The following is a 25,574-nucleotide window of genomic DNA, read 5'->3' on the forward strand; positions in this document are numbered from 1 at the left end:
TGGTAAGACACCAGCTACTACAAGGATACACCACTTCAAAATTTCTCTCATTTCTAAATAACGTTTCTAATGTCTCCTTTAACGCTGGCATTTAGTTGAACACTTGCTTTTGGATCCGGTCATATAGAATTTTCTTCGTTAGCGGAGCTGATTTGAATTGATACGGCGTTGAATAAATTAAAGAACAGCTTAAATGTAGAATGAAGATTTATTTGTGATCATCACATTCAAATATTGCAGTATATCATAAAATATAATGATCCAAGTGTGGCAAACACTCAAAACTGCAGTATAGCAAAGGGGCGCTGATAACCACGTAACTATGTAAAGGTAAACAAAACGTCACTCTGTGTCATATTTATAGATTCTGTTCGTTATTTCTATATAAAAATCATTTAAAGTTATTTCTTAGTAAATTCGTAAAAATTGTACAAAACACACAAGTGAAAAGCATTTTGTTCATAACTTAGAGTGAAAAACAGTATAGCCAAACAGTGAATTAAACTGTATCATACATCTGGTTCGTCATTCTAGGATTCGTCAGTGATTATATGGACCTAAAATCTAATAAATGTTAAAACGTACAAAAATTCAATATAAATGTTAGCTTATCTTCTCACGTTCTAAACGTTTTCATTAACAATAGACAATGTATATCGGTATGCACAGAAAGTAAAACAAATAGGAGCGACATGCAAAAATCAACAACGAGGTAATGATTTGAAAACCTGGAGCACGGTAAATGTGATAAATATATATGAAAAATAATTGAATTGGGTTGAATGCTTTGTATGCCCTAAAAACCTCGAAAATAGTATGCTTACTTTCTTCAATAGTAAACAAATACGTTTGTCCGTTTGAAATGAAAAGAAAATGACGTATTACAATAAGTAATAATTGTTTCTTTTCTTGAACAAATATAATGGCTCTTACAAGACTTTCCATTGTTTATGTAATTTATGGAACGAACCTTAATTTTGCAAGATAAATCAAAAGATAAATGTGGCTAGTTCCGTAAACCATACAGCGGAAGCGAATTTAGGATTCTTTTCTACCTTGTGATTTATTAACCTCGCAAATATTGTAGAAAAATAGACATTTCAACATCAATTTTGAAGTCATTTTGAGTATTTATCTGTGGCCTGCATTGATACGTCACAAATGCAATCTGAGAGTAAGTGACGCCATTTCATTATTTAAACCTGATGTAACAAAAGGTTAAGTTACTCGCATGTAATATGCGAAAAAGATTACATTGGAATATTCACTTATAATAAGGAAATCATATGATGATAACGTTTCTGAACAATATCTCTGCTCAGTGAGAAATTTGTATTTCATACCTATCAAACAGATACATTGAAGACCACTGAGGCAGCCTTGTATATGAAAAACAAATTTAATGTATCGATAGTTTCAGAAATATTTGCACTTGTCCATCGATGGAACGGATAGTAATTCCTGATGACAACGTCAAGAAAACTGCAAAAGTCATGTGCTTCCTTCAAATATTCCCTACCGAAAATATTTGACTGTTCAGGCGTATTTGGTTTTTTTTGCAAATTGTCCACTGTTTATGCCAGGAATTCCTCGCTTCGAATTAATTCATAACCCGTTAATCGCAGGGTGATATGAACATTCATACTTTTAAGTTGTCAATTGCCTGTGGTATAAATTTGAAGTGTCACCTTGTAACTGACAGGGTCTTGGAATTTCTGGAAAAACCATAAGAATCAAGCATTATATATATATATGTAACTGAGATGTGGAAAATCTACGTAACAATCCATCAAAATTAAAAGTTATCAAAACAACAATAAAACTACAAGAGGTGAACTTAATCATAATCAAATAAAATTAGGGCAAATTAAAAACAACAACAAAATTTACACGAGACTCCTAAATTGGTACAAGTACTATACTAGTAGTTTGCAGTGGTAACATAGATGATGTATTGTCTCCATTTACCATGATGAAATCGTGATCTCGGCACCCTTTGGCGGGAGGGGCGGAGTCCAAAAGGGGATATAGAAAAAAATCTGCAAAGACCTTACTCTTTCGGTATTTTGTTCAAGTTGGTGTGTTAATCATGTTTGGGTGAAAGGGAATCAATTTTGTATAAACGGGACTCAGTAGGAGAATTGTGTTTGAAAACAGTTTAGATCCCAATCCTGTAATCATGTTAAGCATTGCGAAGCGTAAAGAGATGTAAGGATTGGCCCTGGGGTCTGGACCCACTTCTAGGGACTAAGATTCATGGTACTAATATCTTTGAAAAAGTTGAGATCCCCATCCCTGAACTATATATGCCAATGCTGTTCATCAAGAGATAAATACATTCACAATGTACGAACTGACCCTTGGTTGTGGCCCAACCCATCTGCACTTAAATTCTGGGCGATATTTTTTTTAAACAGTCGAAATCCTCTACCCACAACCATTCACATATAGAATTGCTTGGCATCAAGAGATAAACAAATGGAAGAATTGATTACACAAAGGACATTGTTTCAAGGTCATATATTTTATATAGTGGCGAAACCAACCCGATAACCATATAAACACTTACTGGGGATCAAAAGAGATAGTCATGCTATAAGAATTTACCCACTGATCTTGGCGCATCAAAAAGATCAAGTGACTGAGCTTTAATTTGGAAATATTTGAAATACCCAACCTATAAGCATGTATAACATTGCCTGGCTTTCAAGATTCATGTGAGCGGTACAGGCCTTATGGACATCATTTTTTTCAGAACAAATTAATATTTGAACAACATACCAATATAGAGGCCAGTTCTTGTTCCGGGCTTTCTCCATTTCTATCGAGTCTGAAAGCATATTTTCCAATAAAATTATCTTGGCGTTATGAAGAAACAATTAGCAAAATGAATCATGTTGATGTTTTGTGAATGAAACGTAATACTACAGCATTATTCTCAAGCCACAAAATAATTTGCAGTTCTTTAAATTTAAAGTTGACGAATAATGTTAAGGATTTGGATAGTGTCGTCGGGAAGTCTACAATCATGTTTTAACGCACTGTAAAAAATAAAATATGTCCAGATTTTACATACCATTACACGTTGTTCGCTGGTGAGTAAATATTGTATTCGGATATATCATTTTCATTCCTGTTGATGTTAAATCTCACGGCGTTACATTTGTGAAAAACGGGACAGTATTTTTTGTTGCTCCGAAATGTTTTAGAAGAATTTTCCGTTTCTTAGAATTATCAATGCGTAATATTTTTCGGCTGAATTAGAATATTTAATTGATCGTAACTTACCCAGTGAAACGTTATCGTAATCTCGGGGTGGGGCTGCCTCTTCAGTTTTATCAAGATTGTTAACCAAGTCAACTTGAATTTTATTTTTATACATCATGTCTTTGGAATGTGTTTTGACGTCATTTTCGTACGTATTGCTGGCCCCTGTAAGTCAAGAAAATGGGAAATATAATTATTACAACGTCCACTATAATACTATACAGTACCGAAGGAATGAAAAGACTGAATGCAGAGTGGTATAAGAAAGCCACAAGACAATACAATGATAGGATACGATGGGAGACAACAGTGGGTAGACGTAAATAAAATACAGGAAGCAAATTGCCAATAAAAGAGGCAATGTAAATGAAAATGATGACAAATATGTACCAAATAGACATGGACAGATATGAGTAACAGAGAAAGGGAGACAAAACAGGGGACACACAAGAGAAATGTTGCAGAGGGCAATAAAATACAAACGTAACGAATAAATAAGACATCAAGTAAACACCAAATCTGAAATGATTACAGATTTGACAAGCAAAGGTAACTAAAAACTTTAAAAAGGATTATATCGTAACAAATGGAACAGGGATATAGGAGACATCGAAATGAAAAGAAAAGTTACAAAAATGAAAGAGGAGAATCCGCAGGATTGGAATTAGGAACACCGACAGCTCGAATATAAAGGCAGGTAACCCGTCTGATACGAGATGATATGCAGATGAGACGTATACTGGTTATTGTGAAATATGTGTTGGTAAGTATAATGGTGATATTGTAGATTACTGGTTGTGTTAAGAGAAAGACATGTACAGATATTTTAGTTCTATTCTATATGCAAAATGGACAATATATCAATGCTTTCAACAAGTCTTAAACATCACTAGAGATGGTTTTATTCAAATATTGCTTGGTAAGTTCGACGAGCACAAACTAGAAATATGCAAATTTAAATTCATCAAACTAGTAGTAACATTATGTACCCAGCAGTGGCATGGTATATCAGTGACATTGTATAACTTGACACTTTATATCTTGCGTTGACATTGTAATTTTTTTTGACATCCTTTAACTAGTAGTGATATTGTATATCTATAAGTGACTATCTTAAACAATTAGTGATGATGTAGTTCTAGCGGTGACGTTAGTATTACACGTAGTGACAATTTATATCAAGCAGTGACACTTTAACTAGTAGTGACATTGTATATTGCGAAATGCCATCCTATATTTATTTGGCACATTTACATTAACAACATTAACAAGTTGTGACACTTTAAGAAGTACTCATGTCGTATATCTATAAGTGACAATCTTTAGCAATTAATGACAATGTATATCAAGCAGTGATATTGTATAACTAGTAGTGACATTCTTTATCTAAGAACATTTTATATCTTGAAATGACATTGTGTTCCTAACTGTGACATTGTATCATTAGTAAAACGTACATTTGGAAGTGACACTGTAACCAGTAGTGACATTGTTTATCAAGTAGTGATACTGTATAACTAGTAGTCATATTGTATATATCTTGCTATCTTTACATGTCATTTGGTTAATCTATTTGTTTTACAAAAATTATATCATTTCGTTAGGTCATTTTATTCCATAGACGTTGACAGATATTATTTGCCAGCGGTCCAGGTAAAGCCATGTAACTCGTATACCAACCTAATGAGGCGTTCTTGTACGTGTGTGCCTCTAGTGCCTTAAAGTCTGTGTACCTGCCCTCATCGTCATCTGGGAAATGCGAGGAACAGGAAGCAGCAGCACTACAAGGTCCTGGACCCGAGGGCTGCATCTGATTATCCTGTTCCCGGCGTCTGTTGTTCAGGTTTTCGTTGTGAGAGTTGGTACCACCATTTGCTGCATATACTGGGTTGATGATACCGGCTATTCCATCTGAAAAAGACGCAATAGAGTTGTAGGTACTGTACTTTGGTGAATTCCTCACAGGTAACATGGTATAATTATCTGTCAGTAGTAAGTGTCAGGGAGACATTTGAAGACATGTACTGTCAGGGTGACAAATTCTAATGTTATGTGTGGCATTTTCAGACATTGTTTTATAAAAAAAAAATACTGAAGTCATTCGACCATGTCATAAATAGACACGTCACGCCTTGATGCCGTAACATTATTGCCACGGTAATGAAAACGTTCCGTCCGCATCGAAATAAGTCTGTCCTTCAGCTGATTGAGATATATATATAAAGAATATTCCAATCGAACTCCAAAACTCACGCATGCTTACAGAAAGCTGGTTTGCTGAAGAAAAAGATTTTTTAAACGTTCGGTTTAACAATTAGGAATCGTAGTCACTCTCTCGAGTCCATTGAATACATTCGAAAATAGAATTGTTCTCTATCAGAGTCAGGCTAATACAAACATTGACAAGGAACATTTGTTTTTCTTACTTTAAGAAGAATATTTATATAGAAACCTACTTCCTTGATTCCTTGCTGAATAAAACTGAAGTGTGTCACTTTTGGTTTCCTGGAGGCGCTTGACTCTTTTTCGGAAGTACAACACCAGTAAAATCACAACGATGATTAAGATGACAGCGACTACTGACATAGCAACAACGGTCCCATTGACGCTTGATTCATCCGGCGGAGCTACTCTTGTATTTACAGCCGCGGGTGCTACAAATAAAGATTACTTGATTTACTGCAATATCATACCTTAAAATGAAATAAATTATGAACAAAAGGCTTCTAGGACGTAACTGTCGTCTAAGTTGATTTTGTTGTTTTAAACAAATGACAAACACAAACGTAACAATACTGCCTTTTCCGATATCTAGCATACATGTTAAAGCCTGCAGAGCATTGTTTGTAGCAGGTGTGAATTGAAAGGACATTGCAGACATTTGAACAAATCCCACTTTTACGCTTTTGGAAGCATTGGACCTCGTTGGGAACGAAATCCAACTGAAAATTAATACAAATACTGAAACATTTGACCCCTGTGACCTAAAAGTGGGTCAAGGTCATTTACTTGCACCAACTTGGAAGCCCTTTTTCCTACCACGCTAGAGGCTGATATCAGACATCTGGACCTTTCGGTTATTTATTTAATCGTTTGAAGATTTAAACAAATTTGACCTTTGTGATCATGAAAGTGGGTCAATGTCATTCTCTTAAACAAAGTTGATATCCCTTCATCCAAACATGTTACAGGCCAAATATGAGACCCCTGGGAGATCGCAATAGGTCGCTTGAGATTTGGTTTCAAGTGACCTAAAAATAAGCTAGATTCAACCTCCAAATTTGAATACTCGTGTGTTATAACATGTAGCAATGTATGTATAAAAACATACAGCGTTTCCATTTACGGATAGTTGCACTTAAACTGTCTGTTAAGATACGAAACGACAAAGCAACAATAGAATCATTTACAGTTATTCCTTAATATGAGTAACGAAAACGGTAAAGTGATATACAAACTTCGTAGACTTACCAATACATCCATGAACGGGATGGCAGGTATCCTTTTTGTCACAGCTACATAACGTTTGACAGTCTTGGCCGTAGTATCCCTCGCTACAACCTTGGACATGGAATAATGTTATATATAGTAACATAATCAGAGATACATAATGCAGAATCCCTCGCTACAAACTTAAACATAGAACACTAAATATAGTAACGAATCATCAGAGAAGATCCTTGTTACAACATTCTAAGGAGTATTTTCCTTTATGCCGACAAACGAATTATCAGCGTGGTGTCTTTATAATAACAAAGGTAGATTTTCTAAAGAATTCAAACTTTGGATATCTAATGTTTCTGAAATAAAACACCAATGATTGCAAAAACATTACATCACTGCCTAGTTAGATGTGTTGTAAAATATTACCTAAATCACTGCCTTGTTAGGTATGTTGTTAAGTATTAACTACTTCACTACCTAGTTAGATAGGTTGTAATGTAAACCAAAAGAAAATTTAACATAAACACGAGTATGAAAAATACTTATTTTCTCATTTTTTTCCAAAATTGAATACCACACACTTTTCCTCCGTCACTTGGTCCGTTGTTGTAAATTTTGTCTATTTTTTATCTGTAAGGAGCGATATACAATTTGCTCTCTTTGAACATCAAATTCGAATACATGGAAAAATATATTGCCAATTAATTCTGACAACTGCATTTGTTCAAAAAAGAGTTATCAAAAAACAGTATGACATTGTGCCGTTCCCGTTAAAGATAGATGAGAAACTCACTCTGAGAGCATGTAAAGCCCGTGTAACCAGGAAAACAATGACACGATCCGTCTGTTCGTCTGCACTCTCCTCCATTCTCACAGGAACATCTCGACTTACATTTGTACCCGTAGAAACCAGGACTGCAAGCTGCAGTAATTTATCAAATCTTTAGTCAGTTTTACGTAGAAAATAAGATTTATACAATATACATGTCTCAGATATAGGTTAAGTCTCCATTATATAAGTTTTTGCAGAAAATCAGTTTAACGTTTCTCTCCACCATGCTATACATCAAAACCACCAGTATTTAATGTTTCGATGATATATTCTTGTAAACATTTGACTGGTATGTAATCATTATGAATGATATGATAATAGTATGCTTTTGAGTCAGATATGGCCTGCTTACAAATGACCTTGCTGCTAACAAGTGTGTGAAAAACGAGATTATGATTGTTTCAAAAATATAGTGTTCATTGAAAGTGGCTTACGTCGATCACACAAATCTCCAGTCCATCCGGGCATACAAATACAGTTTCCTCTGACGTAATCACAAAGGGCGCCATTTTTGCATGGGGGGCATGTGGTATTGCAGCTCTTTCCAAAATATCCTTTCTCACAAACTAGAAAATTAACAGACAACATATTAGAACTGCAATAGGATATTGTGTCTTTATTTAAAAATCGAGGATGACGGCAAAATATATTGATAGAATCTATAGCTTCCATACCTTGACGGCATTCCGGACCCTGAAACCCGGCCGGACATTCTTTTGCAAAGCACCTTCCGGTGATGTGATCACACACTAATCCTTTACTGCATTGTCTACACTTCGTTGTGCACCCGTCTCCATAGTAACCAGCGGGACATTCTATGTAAACAATAATAATCTCTTTACCTTTGTTTATTCATCAATTTGTATAAAAACAAGTTGTTAGGGGGAGTTTCTTATCATTCAGTATTTTTATTTCAAATCCGTCACACTCATAGTACAAACTTGTGAAAATATAAATTCAGAAAGGAGAGAATTTTGTAAATCAATGCCACCATCTTTGAATATCTTCTGAAAAATTAGCAGTTATCAAACCTACGACCACTGTTCATTCAGTGTTTTAATTTAATTGTGGAAGTAATCCTGAATCCACTTCTCGTCGTTGATAAATATTACCAAGATCTATACTCACTACTGCCACAGTCATCACCAAGGAAACCGGATCTACACAGGCAGTCACCTGACCTAGAATCACACGTGCCGTTGTTCTTACAGAAACATGTTTTCGAACAAGAGCCTCCCCACTTTCCCTCGGGGCACGTGCTTCGACAGTCTACGCCTTGGAGAATAAAAGATGGAAACATTGCGCTTAATCCGCTGTAGTTTACATGTCTTCAACAATATCGTGGACATTATCAGGTTTACAGGTCTTACTACAAAACGTCAATTTAAACGGAATATTAATCAATATGTATTTAAAGCGTGCTCGTATATTTTTAAATTTTGATTATTGGCTTCGAAATTAAACATGGAATTACAATTACGGATTTGTTTGGTTATTTTTTCAGCTATTTTAATCGCCTCTCAAAAGCCAGAGTAACTTGAACCCGAAAATCGGTTGCAGCAGCTTTTCGCTACCTCAACGCATACCATACGGAAAGACCGTCGCATGATTTTCAGAGCTATTCGGGTAACTTGTCCTGCTGAATATTCAAACTCTTCCCACTGAGGAATCAAGTCTTCTGAGATGAAATAGTCCGATGTTCTAGCGACTGAGACGAAAATTATCCAAATTTTAAAATTCACTTACCACTATATCCTGGTTTACACATACAGATTCCAGTCTGGTGGTCACATGATATAGCATTCATGACGTCACATGAACAGTCTTGACGACAACCAAATCCAAACTGCCATGGCTGAAATTATAATAGTTTTATCCGTTTAGAAGACATCACCTCTGTTATTTTCAGTTTTGATATCACATATTATCATGGAAAGCCGAAGTATTAAATAGCTTTGGTTTATTCTTGTTACCATTGATACTATATAAACCTACCGGACATTTCTGTTCACATAATGTCCCCATGTATCCAGGGAGACAGGTACACTTCCCATCAATCGGGTGACAAAGTGCTTTGTTTTTGCACTCGCATTTAGACGCACAATCTGGTCCATACCATCCTACTGGGCAGAGGGCGCTACAGGTCAGGCCATGGTAACCTTAAACATATCACCATAGTAACACGAATGTTTCTGTTAATAGCATGGTAACTTTCAAGTCATCACCATACATACAATCAATATTTCATTATATCACTATGGTAACTTTCAAAATATCACCATAGTAACCATCTACATTTTTAATCATCACCATGTTAACCTTCGAAACATCATCATAGTTACCATCAATAGTTTATACCATCACCACGTTAACCTTCAAAATATCACTGTAGTTACCATTGGTAATCTGCCTAATCATCTTAGAAACCTTCCGCAAATGAGCATGATTATCCCCTGTTTATTTTATTTACAATAAAACGTTTGATTTATTATAGCTGTGTGACCTCTACTGCTAGAGTGTTTAGTGATACACACCTGGAGCACATCGGCAGTAACCGTTTCTTGCCATACACGTGGCTCCGTTCTTACACAGGCACGGCTGAGTACATCCAAATCCATAATATCCCTCCGGGCAATCGTTTTCACACCTGTAACATAATGCCTGAATCATACACACTTGAACAACATTTAAATCAAAATGATCGCAATTATTTCAATCATACCTCGCTTTTCTCTGAAGTTAGACGTACGACATCTATTTTTGGACGTAAGACTTCCTTAAGGTATCGTAATAAAAAAATTTAATCAAGATCAGAAGTGCGAACAAAAAGTGAGATCATCCAGCAAGATTTTATAGGATTTTTCGAGGATAAACTTTTTCGGACATCTATATACTTACTCATGCTCAGTACACTTCCGGTGGTTTTGAGGATGGGTATAAGAAACAATATATATTTTAGTTGTACAGTGGATGAAGAAACATACTTTTTACCAATGAATCCTGGAGCACACTGACATTTGCCGGTCACATGATGGCACAGACCGCCATTGAGACAGTCACATGACATGGAACAAGAATCCCCGTATGTAGGCGCAGGACATGGCTCGTCGCACGTGTGTCCGTTCCATCCAGATTTACAAATACACGTGCCTGTGATTGGATGGCAGTCACTGATGTCATGAAATAGAACAGATTTGTATAATTGTTACATAGCATAATCTTTCATATGTTTTGTAGAAGTTTACTGAGTTTGACGGCGAATAATTCACATGGTTTCAAGCTTCAATATGACAGAATCCTGATGATTTGGCACAAGTAACAAAATTATTTTAAAGGCAACTTACTTTATCCTATAAACCGCATGGAAGTATAGTAATATTTTGAGTTAACTATATGAAACGGTCCACAATATTATCAAGAAACCTTATTTCACAGTCAACTTTAGGTGTTTCAATCCAAAAGCAAAGTTGTATCACCTTTTTGTGCGCTCTGTGCTACAGTTACACATCTCATCACAGCGTTCACCGTACAGTCCATCTGGGCAGTCTGGAATTATAGTGTGTTGAATATGGTAGTCACAATATGATGTCGTAATGCATATTAGATAAAACTATATTTGATAGTACTTTTGACATCTAATTATATTAACTAAAACGGTCATCGCAAACTTGATTTTAAACCGATATGTTTTTATAACAATGGTCGAAAAATAGAAAAATGAAGGCATGACACAAGTCCACAAAATTAATTCAACTTAATCTAACCTGCGTTGTTACAAGAACGCCTTAGTTCATCCGAATCAATTTGAATTAGTAAAAAAGAGATTTTTGCGACCATGAAGTATAATCTAATGCTGAAGCATCGAAAGAAGTGTATATTTACAACTGTATATTGACCTCGTTTTTCACAATTGTCTCCATGGTAACCAGCCGGGCAGGTACACTTTCCGGTCACGTGTTCACAAGAACCGCCATTTTGACATTCACACTTTGATTGACATCCGCTTCCAAATATCCCCGGTTTGCACTCGATTTCACATCTGTAATCGATTTATAAACATTTTCTCAAACGGTGATAGCTATTTTGATACACATTAAATTAGTCTATTTAAAACAAGTTGAGCATTGGCAGTGCAACGTAACTAAATTTGTGTAGAACTTATTAAACTATACGAAGATAACCATAAAAGTTCCACAAATCAGAGCATTTTACCTATCTTCTGATGAATAACATGCTATTCAGAGCATACGTTTTCTTTTTAAAACTATTTACAGTATCGGCATTGGCACCTTACGACATCTCTAAATCCCCATGTATGATACAAATTTATTTAATATTTTAATTTATGTATTTAAAATGTTTTAGTGAAATATGCTTCAATATACAGTTTAGTACAGACTTGTGTTATTTTTACTTTTGTTGTTGACCTGTGATATTCAACTCATAATTGTGATTATATTCAATATATTTTCTATAGATTTTTATCCTAGAAAAACATACTGGTTATGGCCTACTTACTTCTGTCCTGTGAAGCCTGGTGCACAGGAACAGTTACCTGTGAACCGATCACAGAATCCGCCATTATAACAGGTACATGCATCGGAACAGTTAGCGCCTGTATAGCCGAAAGGACAAGGAACGGTACAGTAATCCCCCTGTCAACAGAAGGGAACGAAATATAACTATCTTAACACGGCTGGTGGAGCAGAGAGACGTACATTTAATTCCCAGTTCACAGTGGGCAACAATATATAGCAATATTAACACGGCTGGTGGTGCAGAGAGACGTACATTTTATTCACAGAGGGCAACAATATATAGCAATATTAACACGGCTGGTGGTGCAGAGAGACGTACATTTTATTCACAGAGGGCAACAATATATAGCAATATTAACACGGCTGGTGGAGCAGAGAGACGTACATTTTATTCCCAGTTCACAGAGGGCAACAATATATAGCAATATTAACACGGCTGGTGGAGCAGAGAGACGTACATTTTATTCACAGAGGGCAACAATATATAGCAATATTAACACGGCTGGTGGTGCAGAGAGACGTACATTTTATTCACAGAGGGCAACAATATATAGCAATATTAACACGGCTGGTGGTGCAGAGAGACGTACATTTTATTCACAGAGGGCAACAATATATAGCAATATTAACACGGCTGGTGGTGCAGAGAGACGTACATTTTATTCACAGAGGGCAACAATATATAGCAATATTAACACGGCTGGTGGTGCAGAGAGACGTACATTTTATTCACAGAGGGCAACAATATATAGCAATATTAACACGGCTGGTGGTGCAGAGAGACGTACATTTTATTCACAGAGGGCAACAATATATAGCAATATTAACACGGCTGGTGGTGCAGAGAGACGTACAGTCATTTCCCATTAAGATAGAAAGTATATATACCTCACCATTAAGATAGAAAGTGTTTATATATCACCATTAAGATAGAAAGTGTATATATATCTTACCATTAAGATACAAAGTGTATGTATCACCATTAAGATAGAAAGTGTTTATATATCACAATTAAGATAGAAAGTGTATATATATCTTACCATTAAGATACAAAGTGTATGTATATCACCATTAAGATAGAAAGTGTATGTATATCACCATTAAGATAGAAAGTGTATATACCTCACCTTTAAGATAGAAAGTGTATATATATCACCATTAAGATAGAAAGTATATATACCTCACCATTAAGACAAAAAGTGTTTATATATCACAATTAAGATAGAAAGTGTATGTATATATAGTGTTTATATATCACAATTAAGATAGAAAGTGTATGTATCACCATTAAGATAGAAAGTGTTTATATATCACAATTAAGATAGAAAGTCTATGTATATCACCATTAAGATAGAAAGTGTATGTATATCACCATTAAGATACGAAGTGTATGTATCTCACCAGGAAGTGTTTATTGAAACATTTAGGACACTATGACATCAATTCTTTTTAACCTGCATTTCACAATAAGATGACTTCAATATAAGACCATACACGGACTAAATGGATAGAACTCATAACAACCCCCAACCACACGTCAAACCAGATATGGTCTACCTACCGTCCATCCGTGTGTACAGACACAATGTCCGTCCCAAACGTCACATTTACCGTTATTCTGACACTTACAGTCAGTCTTACAATCTTCTCTCTGACGACACCGCGTCTCACACCTGTAATATATAATAATACAGCTTATGTTTAGGTGTTTGTTAGATAATGATGAGGATAACTTTTTCTACCAAAGCTAGCAAATCCGACTAAAGTAATATGTATTACGGTTGCCATGCAATACTACCACTGTGAACGACAACTACAAACTAGCAAAGCCACCCCACGTGACGTTACTATTAAAGACTTCTTACAACCGACCTAAACCATATCACGTTGTTGGGAACGTGCTTGGTCTTCCAGTTTGCAAAAAAGGGAGAAAGTCGTTAAAATTCAATATTAACAAACAAAATGTTGTACAGAAGGCACACATGTGAAAAGCAAAGTTTAATACAAATTTAGATAGAGTTGAGCTAAACAATGGATTAAACCGCACAGGACAGCTGTGTCGCCCTCCAAGTACCCGTCATTAATGCTAAGGGCCAATGCTAGGAGGCAACTAAAGAACGGCTAAAGTGATCAAACCAAAATCTACAATCTACATTGGGAGGTGCATCAACCCCACAATTAAATAAAATTTATATTTTTTTCATCTGATAATTTTAAGAAATAATTCACACAGGTTTAACTAGAACGTTCTATGCCAACTTTAATATAAGCATCAATATTAAAATACCTAGGGATGTGTTTCCTACATCAGCAGTACAGCATTACTTACAGTGGTCCCTTAAATCCTGGTCTACACGTACACATGCCATTGGCTGTATCACATTTCGCGCCATTTTTACATTTACACAGCTGTTGACATCGTACACCATACGTTCCTTGAGTACACGGAGTCTGGCATTTCTCACCTGTCCAGCCTGTAACACCAAAACACAAAATACATCACCGAACAAAAACAATCAAATGTAGTTTATCTTCCGATGGCAGATGAAAAAGATACATTTCCAATATGATGGGGAAATTAAATAGCTTTGAACACGGAGGACAATGGAGGTTAACCGTCATGGTCAAAAGTAAAAAATATGTAACATATTGAGGTAACAAACAAAAGTTACACGAAAGAAAGATGAATGTCCGTACAAAAAAGGAAGAGAGATACATTGACACACGCCTGTGATTGGTTCACTATTTACCTGTCATACACTGACACACACCTGTGATTGGTTCACCACTTACCTGTCATACACTGACACACGCCTGTGATTGGTTCACCACTTACCTGTCATACACTGACACACACCTGTGATTGGTTCACTATTTACCTGTCATACACTGACACACGCCTGTGATTGGTTCACCACTTACCTGTCATACACTGACACACACCTGTGATTGGTTCACTATTTACCTGTCATACACTGACACACGCCTGTGATTGGTTCACCACTTACCTATCATACACTTACACACCTGTGATTGGTTCACCACTTACCTGTCATACACTGACACACACCTGTGATTGGTTCACCACTTACCTGTCATACACTGACACACGCCTGTGATTGGTTCAATACTTACCTGTCATACACTGACACACACCTGTGATTGGTTCACTATTTACTTGTCATACACTGACCCATGTTCACCACTTACCTATCATACACTTACACACCATTACAGTTACAGGTGTACTGACAATTTAAACCCCATGTTTCGTTTCCACAGTCTGAAATTTAGAATTTTGAGTTCCTTTATGTAATATTCCTTATAGATCACCGTTAACATGTATTGGTACAATTTAAATATAATTGACAATACCGTCATAAGTGGTTAATCATTGGATCGTTAAGGCTACAGAATGAAGGAATAAAGATCAAAAAGGAAACGAAATCGAACAAACGAGAAATGTAAATACGTAGCTGTGGTAATCATATTTGTGTTAACGCTGTATTTCTCAGTCACTGTTTATAAAGCATTTTCAATCCCATGATCATCAATGTCGTTAACTCAGAGTTACTTGCGAATTTTCTAGATCATTTAACTCGGAAAAATAAATGTTGTCCGCGTGTCTGAACATAGTTTGTCGTTAAAATAACGTATTAACAAATAATAAATAAATGTATATTATGTACAAGTCAGGACACAGACCGACACCATATTGACGGTTAGTAAACCTCGCTTGAGAAGATAACAGGAAAACAAAGAATAGATCACATAAAAATAAAACAGTCGGATATTGACGTGAACAAATTAAACGGAGAGAAAGAGCCGAATAAAAATACAGAAATGTCGAGCAGACAGGTATAATGATATTAACAAATGCGATATAAGTATGGATGTAAGTAACAACAATAAAAAACAGACTTGACTTAATCTGAAATAATAAAAATCAGGCCACAAGGCAAAACGAAATAGGATAATACTGTCAGCATATCACTGCAATGGTTGAACTGTGATTGAATATATATAGCTACATGTACTACATAAAACAGAGGTTGACGACAGATGAATAGACAAGACAGAGTTTTAGACAAACGCAGAAACGAAGCAACACATAAGCATAGACACAATTAATCATACAATAGACATACCGACAAATAGACAGACAAAAGAACAGACAGACAATCGGACTAAAGAACAGACAGACTAAAGAACAGACAGAAAGACTAAAGAACAGACAGACAGATAGGCTTAAGAACAGACAAATAGACAAATGAACAGACAGAAAGACTAAAGAACAGACGGACAGATAGACTGAAGAACAGACAGACGAACTAATGAACAGACAGACAGATAGTCTAAAGAACAGACATATAGACTAATGAACAGACAGAAAGACCAAGAACAGACAGATAGACAGACAGACAAAAGAACAGACAGACAGACTCATGAATAGACACGTAGACATAGTATCTTACGTGATGAACAAGATTCACCACTCCAGCCAGGGTGGCAGAAACAAAGATTAGGAAACACACATGCCCCGTTGTGACAACCATTAGGACAGTCGGCTGAAATATGAATTAAAACAGAAACATGCAATAGAGAAGAATAGTTCTTTGGTTCAAAGGTTCATTATCCACGTGAGCGTGTTTTGTTAATAACTATAATGGGGTTTTGGTAGTGTGTCTAATGTACTACAGTTTATTTAGTAGTTGATTGGAGGTAAACTGATGTTTAAGTGATTATCTCCCTTGGTAAACTGTCTATGGTACGTCAGTTTGTAGGTACTGTATGTAAGTATAGTGATACTTATTGTATCTAGATTTCAGTTGTACGATTAAGTGTGCGTTAGTGTGCTGTATCTGTAAATAATGGTAAAGCTGCGTGTCGGTGCAATGACAATAATTGTAGGTTGTGTAGTTGTACTTTTTGTATATTGTGTGATTGTATGTTGTGTAATAGTGTACTGTTGTGAATGTAAATGCGTATTTTTTGAGAGTGTTGTGGATTATATATGTCTGGGTGTGTGAGGGTGTGTTGGTGTGTGTGTATGTGGTTAAATCTATTGTACGTGGGCGTAGTTACTTTAATTGCACGTGAGTGAAGTTACTTTTATTGTACATGGGTGTAGCTACTTAATTGCACGTGAGTGAAGTAACTTATATTGCACGTGGGTGTAGTTAAATTTATTGCACGTGGGTGTAGTTACTTTTATTGCAAGTGAGTAAAGTAATTTTATTGCACGTGGATGTAGTTAAATTTATTGCACGTGGGTGTAGTTAATTTTATTGCACGTGAGTGAAGTTACTTTTATTGCACGTGGGTGTAGCTTCTTTAATTGCATGTGAGTGAAGTAACTTATATTGCACGTGGGTGTAGTTACTTTTATTGCACGTGGGTGTAGTTACTTTTATTGCACGTGGGTGTAGCTTCTTTAATTGCACGTGAGTGAAGTAACTTATATTGCAAGTGGGTGTAGTTAATTTTTTGCACGTGGGTGTAGTTACTTTTATTGCACGTGGGTGTAGTTACTTTTATTGCACGTGGGTGCAGTTAATTTTATTGCACGTGAGTGAAGTTACTTTTATTGCACGTGGGTGTAGTTAATTTTATAGCACGTGAGTGAAGTTACTTTTATTGCACGTGGGTGTAGCTTCTTTAATTGCACGTGAGTGAAGTAACTTATATTGCACGTGTGTGCAGTTATATTTATTGTATGTGAGTTTATTCGTAATTATTTGAACCTCTCTGTTTATCCATTTATACGGGAAAGATTTAGAAAATAAGAAATTGAATTGATCAAATGATCAATGAACTCAGTGTACTTTCAAAAGAGAAAAAACTAACTTGTTAATAAGAGTTAACGAAGAGATAAAACCAGAAAACCCAGATAGGTATTATAAAACAAATAAAATGCGGAAAAAATTAGTGGAGGTTTTAAAATACTGTTATCTATTTACTTACGTAGACATCGGCCGTCCTTTTCCTCATACCCAGCACAGCAATACAGTTCCGTTTTGTCAGAGTCAGTATCTTTATATACCAACTCACTCTTGTATAACGTGCTACAGGAAAAGTGGCAAAATAGACATTAATATTTTATACAAATAAAGCATTTTGATATTCAGCGTTATGAGAGGTGCACACAAATATGAAGTATTAATGAGAAATAGCAGGCCTGCGTTGGACGACTTGCGACGGACCTCAGGTATGTTTCTCAGTAAGGTGGCCACCAGTTTCGTATCGTTTAAGGAGACCGCGACGCAAAATGAGACTGGATGTTTACGGATCGATAAATCCAGCAGACAATAAAATATGTAAATAGTTTCTAACAAGTACCGTCATGACGTCCACGTTTATATTTCTATAGTATTCATTTTGTGATATATTTTTGTGCCTTAAAATAAATAAAAATATACTTCTTTTCCTATATAAATAATGCTTACAAATTAACACTAAAACGCCCTCTGTGTTTATCTATATCTCGCTAATTTTGCTGTATACATTAATTCACAAATTTATTTTTTACTGTGAAATATGTTTTGTAAAGTTTGTTGAATTAAGCGTATTCACCGTAATACGAATTATCAATTGGTACAAAGACATTGACAAACGCATTGTTATTACAGAGTGTATATACATGCTCAGTTGGCTATCGATTTAAACATTAACATGAATCGGCAATCTGTAGTAATCATGCATTTATACGAGTACAGAACAAGCACGAAAAAAAAAAAAAATTTTATAAATGGATATTTATTCCATATTTTTTTTTTATAAAATATGTTTACACGGTGACTAAGATTTGTAAATTATTTTGAAGACATTTGTATTCATGGACATTGTTTATCAAGATCTTATGCTAGTATTAAATTTATAATTGACACGGGCTAAATCAATTAATTAACTCTCATATCGAAATATTTGATTAGTTTATTTCTCATACCCATAAATCATTACAATTTTCCAATAACGAATGGTGTTTGGTAACAGTTTTTTCATTCTTTTTTATTCCGAGAAAAGGAGGACATAACATTAAGGTGTTTTTAATGATTGATAATATTTTCTCAGTTTTACAGCCATGTTGGTATTGAAAATGAAAACAGAAACAGTGATACGGACTATGGTCGTCTCTGATAATTTAGTTTTCAAGATATCCATTTATTTCGGGATTTCGTTCAATTCTCAAATGCGGGAAAAGAAAAGAAAATTCTTTACTTAATGATAAAAATGTTTATCTATTCAACACCGACATAAATATTCTCTATAGGAATGTCTAGTAGTGAGAAATAGCAACATATATAACATATTGATATTTGTAATTAAACCTCATCAAAATCCTGATACCCGGATTAAAATCATCACGAAGGGGACAGGGACACTATAGTTGATGCCGTACATTATATTTATTGGTGTACACTATACTTATTGGTGTACACTATACTTATTGGTGTACACTATATGTATTACTGTACACTATATGTATTACTGTACACTATATTTATCGCTGTACACTATATTTATTGGTGTACACTATATGTATTACTGTACACTATATGTATTACTGTACACTATATTTATCGCTGTACACTATATTTATGGGTGAACACTATATTTATGTGTGTACTCTATATTTATTGTATATATATTATACTATATTATGTATTACTGTACATAATATTTATTTCTGTACACTATACTTATTGGTGTACACTATATTTATTGGTGTACACTATATTTATTGCTGTACACTATACTTATTGGTGTACACTATATTTATTGGTGTACACCATATTTATTGTTGTACACTATACTTATTGGTGTACACTATATTTATTGCTGTACACTATACTTATTGGTGTACACTATATTTATTGGTGTACACCATATTTATTGTTGTACACTATACTTATTGGTGTACACTATATGTATTACTGTACACTATATTTATTGTTGTACACTATACTTATTGGTGTACACTATACTTATTGGTGTACACTATATTTATTGGTGTACACCATATTTATTGTTGTACACTATACTTAGCGGTGTACACTATATGTATTACTGTACACTATATTTATTGCTGTACACTATACTTATTGGTGTACACTATATTTATTTCTGTACACTATATGTATTACTGTACACTATATTTATTGGTGTATACGGACCGTGACACCCGTGCTACTTGTTATAGAACGGTAAGTCATATCCGTATGATACATCGTTCATGCATCACAAACTTAACGCCTGCAGCTCATTGACAAACACGTCATAAAGGGCAGGAGGTCAAGTCGCTCTCGTCACATTAAGAAGTATGTGTAACGATGTCAGTGTTTGGTCGTGATTTTAAGGAGATCAAAAGATTTTGATTTTTTTTTTTTATTTTATTTTATAAGTTGTAAAACAATGTATGCTGGAAGGCTTAACAGACAATATCGTTAACACGGTTATCATTTGGAGTGTCTTCGTTAAGGTGTAACCGTTTGTAGCTAATTAACGCTCAACGGAAACGATGCTATCCTTTAAAGGACGGACATAATGAAAAATTTATAACTTTAACAAATAGGTTACTTCAGTTCTGGCGAATTACAAAATAACGTTTTCAATGCAAAATAAGTTTTATGATATTAATTAAAGTGTGCAGACATGTCACAAGAAGCACAAAAAGCAAATAACAATATGACAAGTTAAAAAGCCGGAAGTGAAAAAGTGGCATTTCTTCCTCAGCACGATAGAAGACAACTTACTAGCAGCGTGTACAACGAAACAGCTGTAATATATTTGGACACCACGTTTGCGTGCAGCGTTCGTATGGCTTCTGTATGTATTTTAAGCGGGATTTGGTGACACTGAAATAAAATAAATAGTTGTATACGTTTTGTATTTTAGACACGGGGGAAAATAGGGCTTGATGATATTGGTGCGATGAGAGATAATGCTTGATATGAAAATAGGTGAAGCTGAACACCAAGCACATACTCCTGATAATATCAACCATAAAATCAAACGCTAATGTCGTTTCTTATGAAGACGATACAACGTGATCAAGACTCTGATAATATCATAAAGGAAGCCTTTATGTAGACAGGAGAGTTAACCGCCACAAATATAAAAAATACAATCCCATCTACCCCATTGGGGGTTAACACGTGTTGCAAGACCATTAACGTTTATCAGTAAGACGACACCCGGCCACGGGAGGAGTCATGGAGACGGAAAACCAGTAACAAACTCACTGAAAGGGGCGGAAGCCTTTAAGAGATCGATCAAACTTAAAGTCTTGTAAACCTGAACTGTGGACACGAATCAACATAAGTATGGTAACAATTAGCCCTATTAAGCAGTGATAACAAGTCATTTAATTAGTAATTAGCAGAGGTGCACGTTGTAAACGATATAGAGACAGACAACACATATACAATCAGTGTAGCATAAGCTCAGGTGTATAGCTAGTTACCTATTGTCTGGTCTGAAAATAAAAACATCAAACGTTATAAATACTGGTAGGCTATATATGTACCTCTGTGCATGGTTAATAAGACAGAGTGACAGTTTTATCATCATCTTGAAATATTAACTGTGATGATATATATCGTCTGATGGGGATGGGATTATAGAACAGTATCCGATGAAATGGCTTAGATACAGATATACAACTAAATAAATTCATCAACACAAACACAACCAACACACGTCATGTCAGAATATCGATATAAACTCAAATTCGATGAAACTCAAAATACAAACTAAGGCAAGAAAAAATAATTTATCAACTTCTGAAATGAAAGTACATATAACAATTTAAAACATCATCAATAGTAGATATAGATATAAATCATTTATCTTAGGTTGAACTTCATGCAATTAAATATTGTATCATATATTATGTGGGTGAACACTAAAGTTGATGACGTCATAGTAAAAATACTTTAAGACTTACGTCACTGTACGTTGACACACATTTGTCCCATTTAATTCTAATGACATCACTGATAATAACGTCATAAGTAATATCAACCACGTGATTAAAGTCTGTGCAGCCATGTTGTTTCTGAAATAAATAGGACGTGAAGAATGGTAATAACACTGAAAAAACACGTGTATATTGTATATATCATTAAAATTAATCTGTGTTTTTACTCCCCTCTACTGGATAGCCTAACAATCATATTAATTTGGGTTTTTTCTATACGTATTAGGATGTTATAGGTAAAACTAAATATATAATTAAAAGGTGGCCGGTTACCTTTTTCACGCCTACAGGTATAAACAAACAATAATGTAGGTTTTATCTCCTACAACAGTGTGAAGGTAATGTCTGTTCCTGGTGAAATGTTTGAAAATACCAACCAATCAGTGGTAGTACATATTCCCGATAGATACAGACTTTTTTTTAAATTTCAGTCTTAATTCCGTTTTCAGTATTCCATAAAAAAATCACATTTGTCATTAAGAGCGCTACATAAATATCGGTATCGTTGCAATCTTGATTTCTGACAAGATTTCACAGATAATGATCACACGTCACGACGTACGGCTGTCAATCAATCACAAAATCATCCAACCGTGACGACGTAGTCGCAACGCACTTTGCTATAGCGTGGTTTTGCGGAAGCGGAAGGTAACGGTAAAGTGATGTGGTGTATTTAATATTACATTCAGACTTTATAGACATCAATGTATTCTTGGATAAATCAGTTTCGTACTCTCTGAAGCAAACTGATATTAACAGTACATCGAAGTACAAATGAAAACAAAACAGTAACTGATACCAAAATATTTCTATTTACAATTACCTATCATCTTTATGTTATTTTGACACATCTAGTAACATGTGTGGAAATAATGGTTTCAATATTTTTGAAATTGTAGTAAATAAACTAAGTAAAGAAATCAAACTCCTGTTTCTTCGTCGTTCATAAGTACGTGTTTTATTGTCTGATATACGTTTATATCGTTTAACTAAAAACCTGAGAAACTTATAAAACTTATATATAGATGATACAAAATATGTCTGATATATGTTTCTATCAACAGTTAAGATACAAGACATGTCTGATATATGTTTCTATCAACAGTTAAGATACAAGACATGTCTGATATATGTTTCTATCAACAGTTAAGATACAAGACATGTCTGATATATGTTTCTATCAACAGTTAAGATACAAGACATGTCTGATATATGTTTCTATCAACAGTTAAGATACAAGACATGTCTGATATATGTTTCTATCAACAGTTAAGATACAAGACATGTCTGATATATGTTTCTATCAACAGTTAAGATACAAGACATGTCTGATATATGTTTCTATCAACAGAGAGGATACAAGACATGTCTGATGTATGTTTTTATCAACAGAGAGGGGACAAGACATATCTGATATATGTTTCTATCAACACAGAGAGAAAACAAGACATATCTGATATATGTTTCTATCAATATAAGATACAAGACATGTCTGATATATGTTTCTATCAACACAGAGAGAAAACAAGACATGTCTGATATATGTTTCTATCAACACAGAGAGAAAACAAGACATGTCTGATATATGTTTCTATCAACAGTTAAGATACAAGACATGTCTGATATATGTTTCTATCAACAGAGAGGATACAAGACATGTCTGATATATGTTTTTATCAACAGAGAGGGGACAAGACATATCTGATATATGTTTCTATCAACACAGAGAGAAAACAAGACATATCTGATATATGTTTCTATCAATATACAGGATCAACACAGAGAGAAAACAAGACATATCTGATATATGTTTCTATCAACACAGAGAGAAAACAAGACATATCTGATATATGTTTCTATCAATATACAGGATGCAAGACATGTCTGATATATGTTTCTATCAACACAGAGAGAAAACAAGACATATCTGATATATGTTTCTATCAATATACAGGATACAAGACATGTCTGATATATGTTTCTATCAACACAGAGAGAAAACAAGACATATCTGATATATGTTTCTATCAACACAGAGAGAAAACAAGACATGTCTGATATATGTTTCTATCAACATACAGGATACAAGACATGTCTGATATATGTTTCTATCAACACAGAGAGAAAACAAGACATATCTGATATATGTTTCTATCAACATACAGGATACAAGACATGTCTAGTATTGAAATGAATTATCTATATCGGTGAATTAATGAAATCATCAGAATTTCGTCCTTGAACTGATATCAGATCCTCGGCCCGACAAAGGGAATGATGGCAAAATAGTACTATCATAACATATAATAGTCGGGAACATATCATAATTCAAATTCAAGCTCAATATATCTAAAGCAAAATATGGACAACAAACAAAAAATTACACGGAGACTCGTAGAAATGTACAATGGACAAATTTAAGAATATTTATGTTTCAGTAAAAAATGCGTTATATCTTGTATCCTTATCACAGTATTTATCTTGTGGTCACATAAAGTTATTGTATCCTGTAGTTTCTGTGTAACATTTCTACTGCTGAAATAGTCTTAGAGAATTGGGCTTTGTTTTGCACTTAATGTGGTTTTTTTTATAGAATATCAACATAACTCCAAGGAAGGGTTAATTAATATGACTTTTCCCCATCTCTTAAACGTGTGACTTATGTGACTTTCATACCGAGAACTAACTTCGTACCTGATCTAATTCTCTTTATTTGTTTTCAATTTTCTCGGCGTAAAACGTGCTCCTGTAGAGAGCTTGCCTTCGAAGTGACGATTTTGGATTCGTGATAAGTTTGTGTTTACGTGTGGATGTTTTGGCGTTTGTGTTTACGTGTGGATGTTTTGGTGTTTGTGTTTACGTGTGGATGTTTTGGTGTTTGTGTTTACGTGTGGATGTTTTGGTGTTTTTGTTTACGTGTGGATGTTTTGGTGTTTGTGTTTACGTGTGGATGTTTTGGTGTTTTTGTTTACGTGTGGATGTTTTGGTGACAGTGTGTCATTGACATGATGGTATTTTCTTCGTTTTTTTAATTGTCACTAATTTATTGCTTTGTAATATTTACATATCCCTCAGACATACTACTTCCATTGGAAGTGAATAAATCCATCCGCTTTTTAATAAAATAAACAGTTTCGACAACATACACGGTCTACAATAAGTACTTAAAAGACATCACGTTTCGTTGCAAACTAAGGCATCCAAATAGATTAAATGGAATGTTATTGGTTTTCCTCGTCATTAAATGTAAACCTTTCTAGCACATGGTCCTAAATAGTTTAGGATTTAGGTTTGGTATCGTTAAAACACAGTAGGGCTGGTATTATGTTGTACTTTATTATTGAAGAATAAAACAAAAGATGCCCCGAGATTCTGATAACCCTCACACATTATAAAAAATATACCGACATTTTACCACTTGTAAATATTTGACCTAACTGACCAGCAAGCACAAAACATGAAATAAAAACAAATGTAAGAGATATGCAAATTAAATAAATCCAGGCAAGACAAA

General features: G+C 34.7%; 1 protein-coding gene across 1 annotated transcript; it reads right to left on the reverse strand.

Moving 5' to 3' along the window:
- Positions 1 to 2,254: 2,254 nt before the first annotated feature.
- On the reverse strand, positions 2,255 to 22,131 carry LOC132544084 (multiple epidermal growth factor-like domains protein 11). Its single transcript, XM_060207651.1, has 25 exons — positions 22,028 to 22,131; positions 20,835 to 20,936; positions 18,046 to 18,146; positions 16,557 to 16,649; positions 15,307 to 15,364; positions 15,131 to 15,168; positions 14,411 to 14,555; positions 13,643 to 13,754; positions 12,062 to 12,198; positions 11,440 to 11,582; positions 11,020 to 11,089; positions 10,528 to 10,713; positions 10,078 to 10,190; positions 9,539 to 9,702; positions 9,290 to 9,398; positions 8,672 to 8,818; positions 8,218 to 8,358; positions 7,978 to 8,109; positions 7,505 to 7,633; positions 6,739 to 6,828; positions 5,724 to 5,921; positions 4,948 to 5,178; positions 3,289 to 3,432; positions 2,782 to 2,830; positions 2,255 to 2,315 (listed from the first exon to the last, which is right to left on the reverse strand). The coding sequence occupies exons 1-25, from the start codon at positions 22,129 to 22,131 to the stop codon at positions 2,255 to 2,257; spliced, it is 2,997 nt and encodes a 998-aa protein (XP_060063634.1).
- Between the last annotated feature and the right edge of the window lie 3,443 nt (positions 22,132 to 25,574).

The sequence above is a fragment of the Ylistrum balloti genome, unplaced genomic scaffold (assembly GCF_031769215.1).
Source record: "Ylistrum balloti isolate Yb309-2 unplaced genomic scaffold, AGI_CSIRO_Ybal_v1 Utg369780, whole genome shotgun sequence".
NCBI classification, from domain to species: Eukaryota; Metazoa; Mollusca; class Bivalvia; order Pectinida; family Pectinidae; genus Ylistrum; species Ylistrum balloti.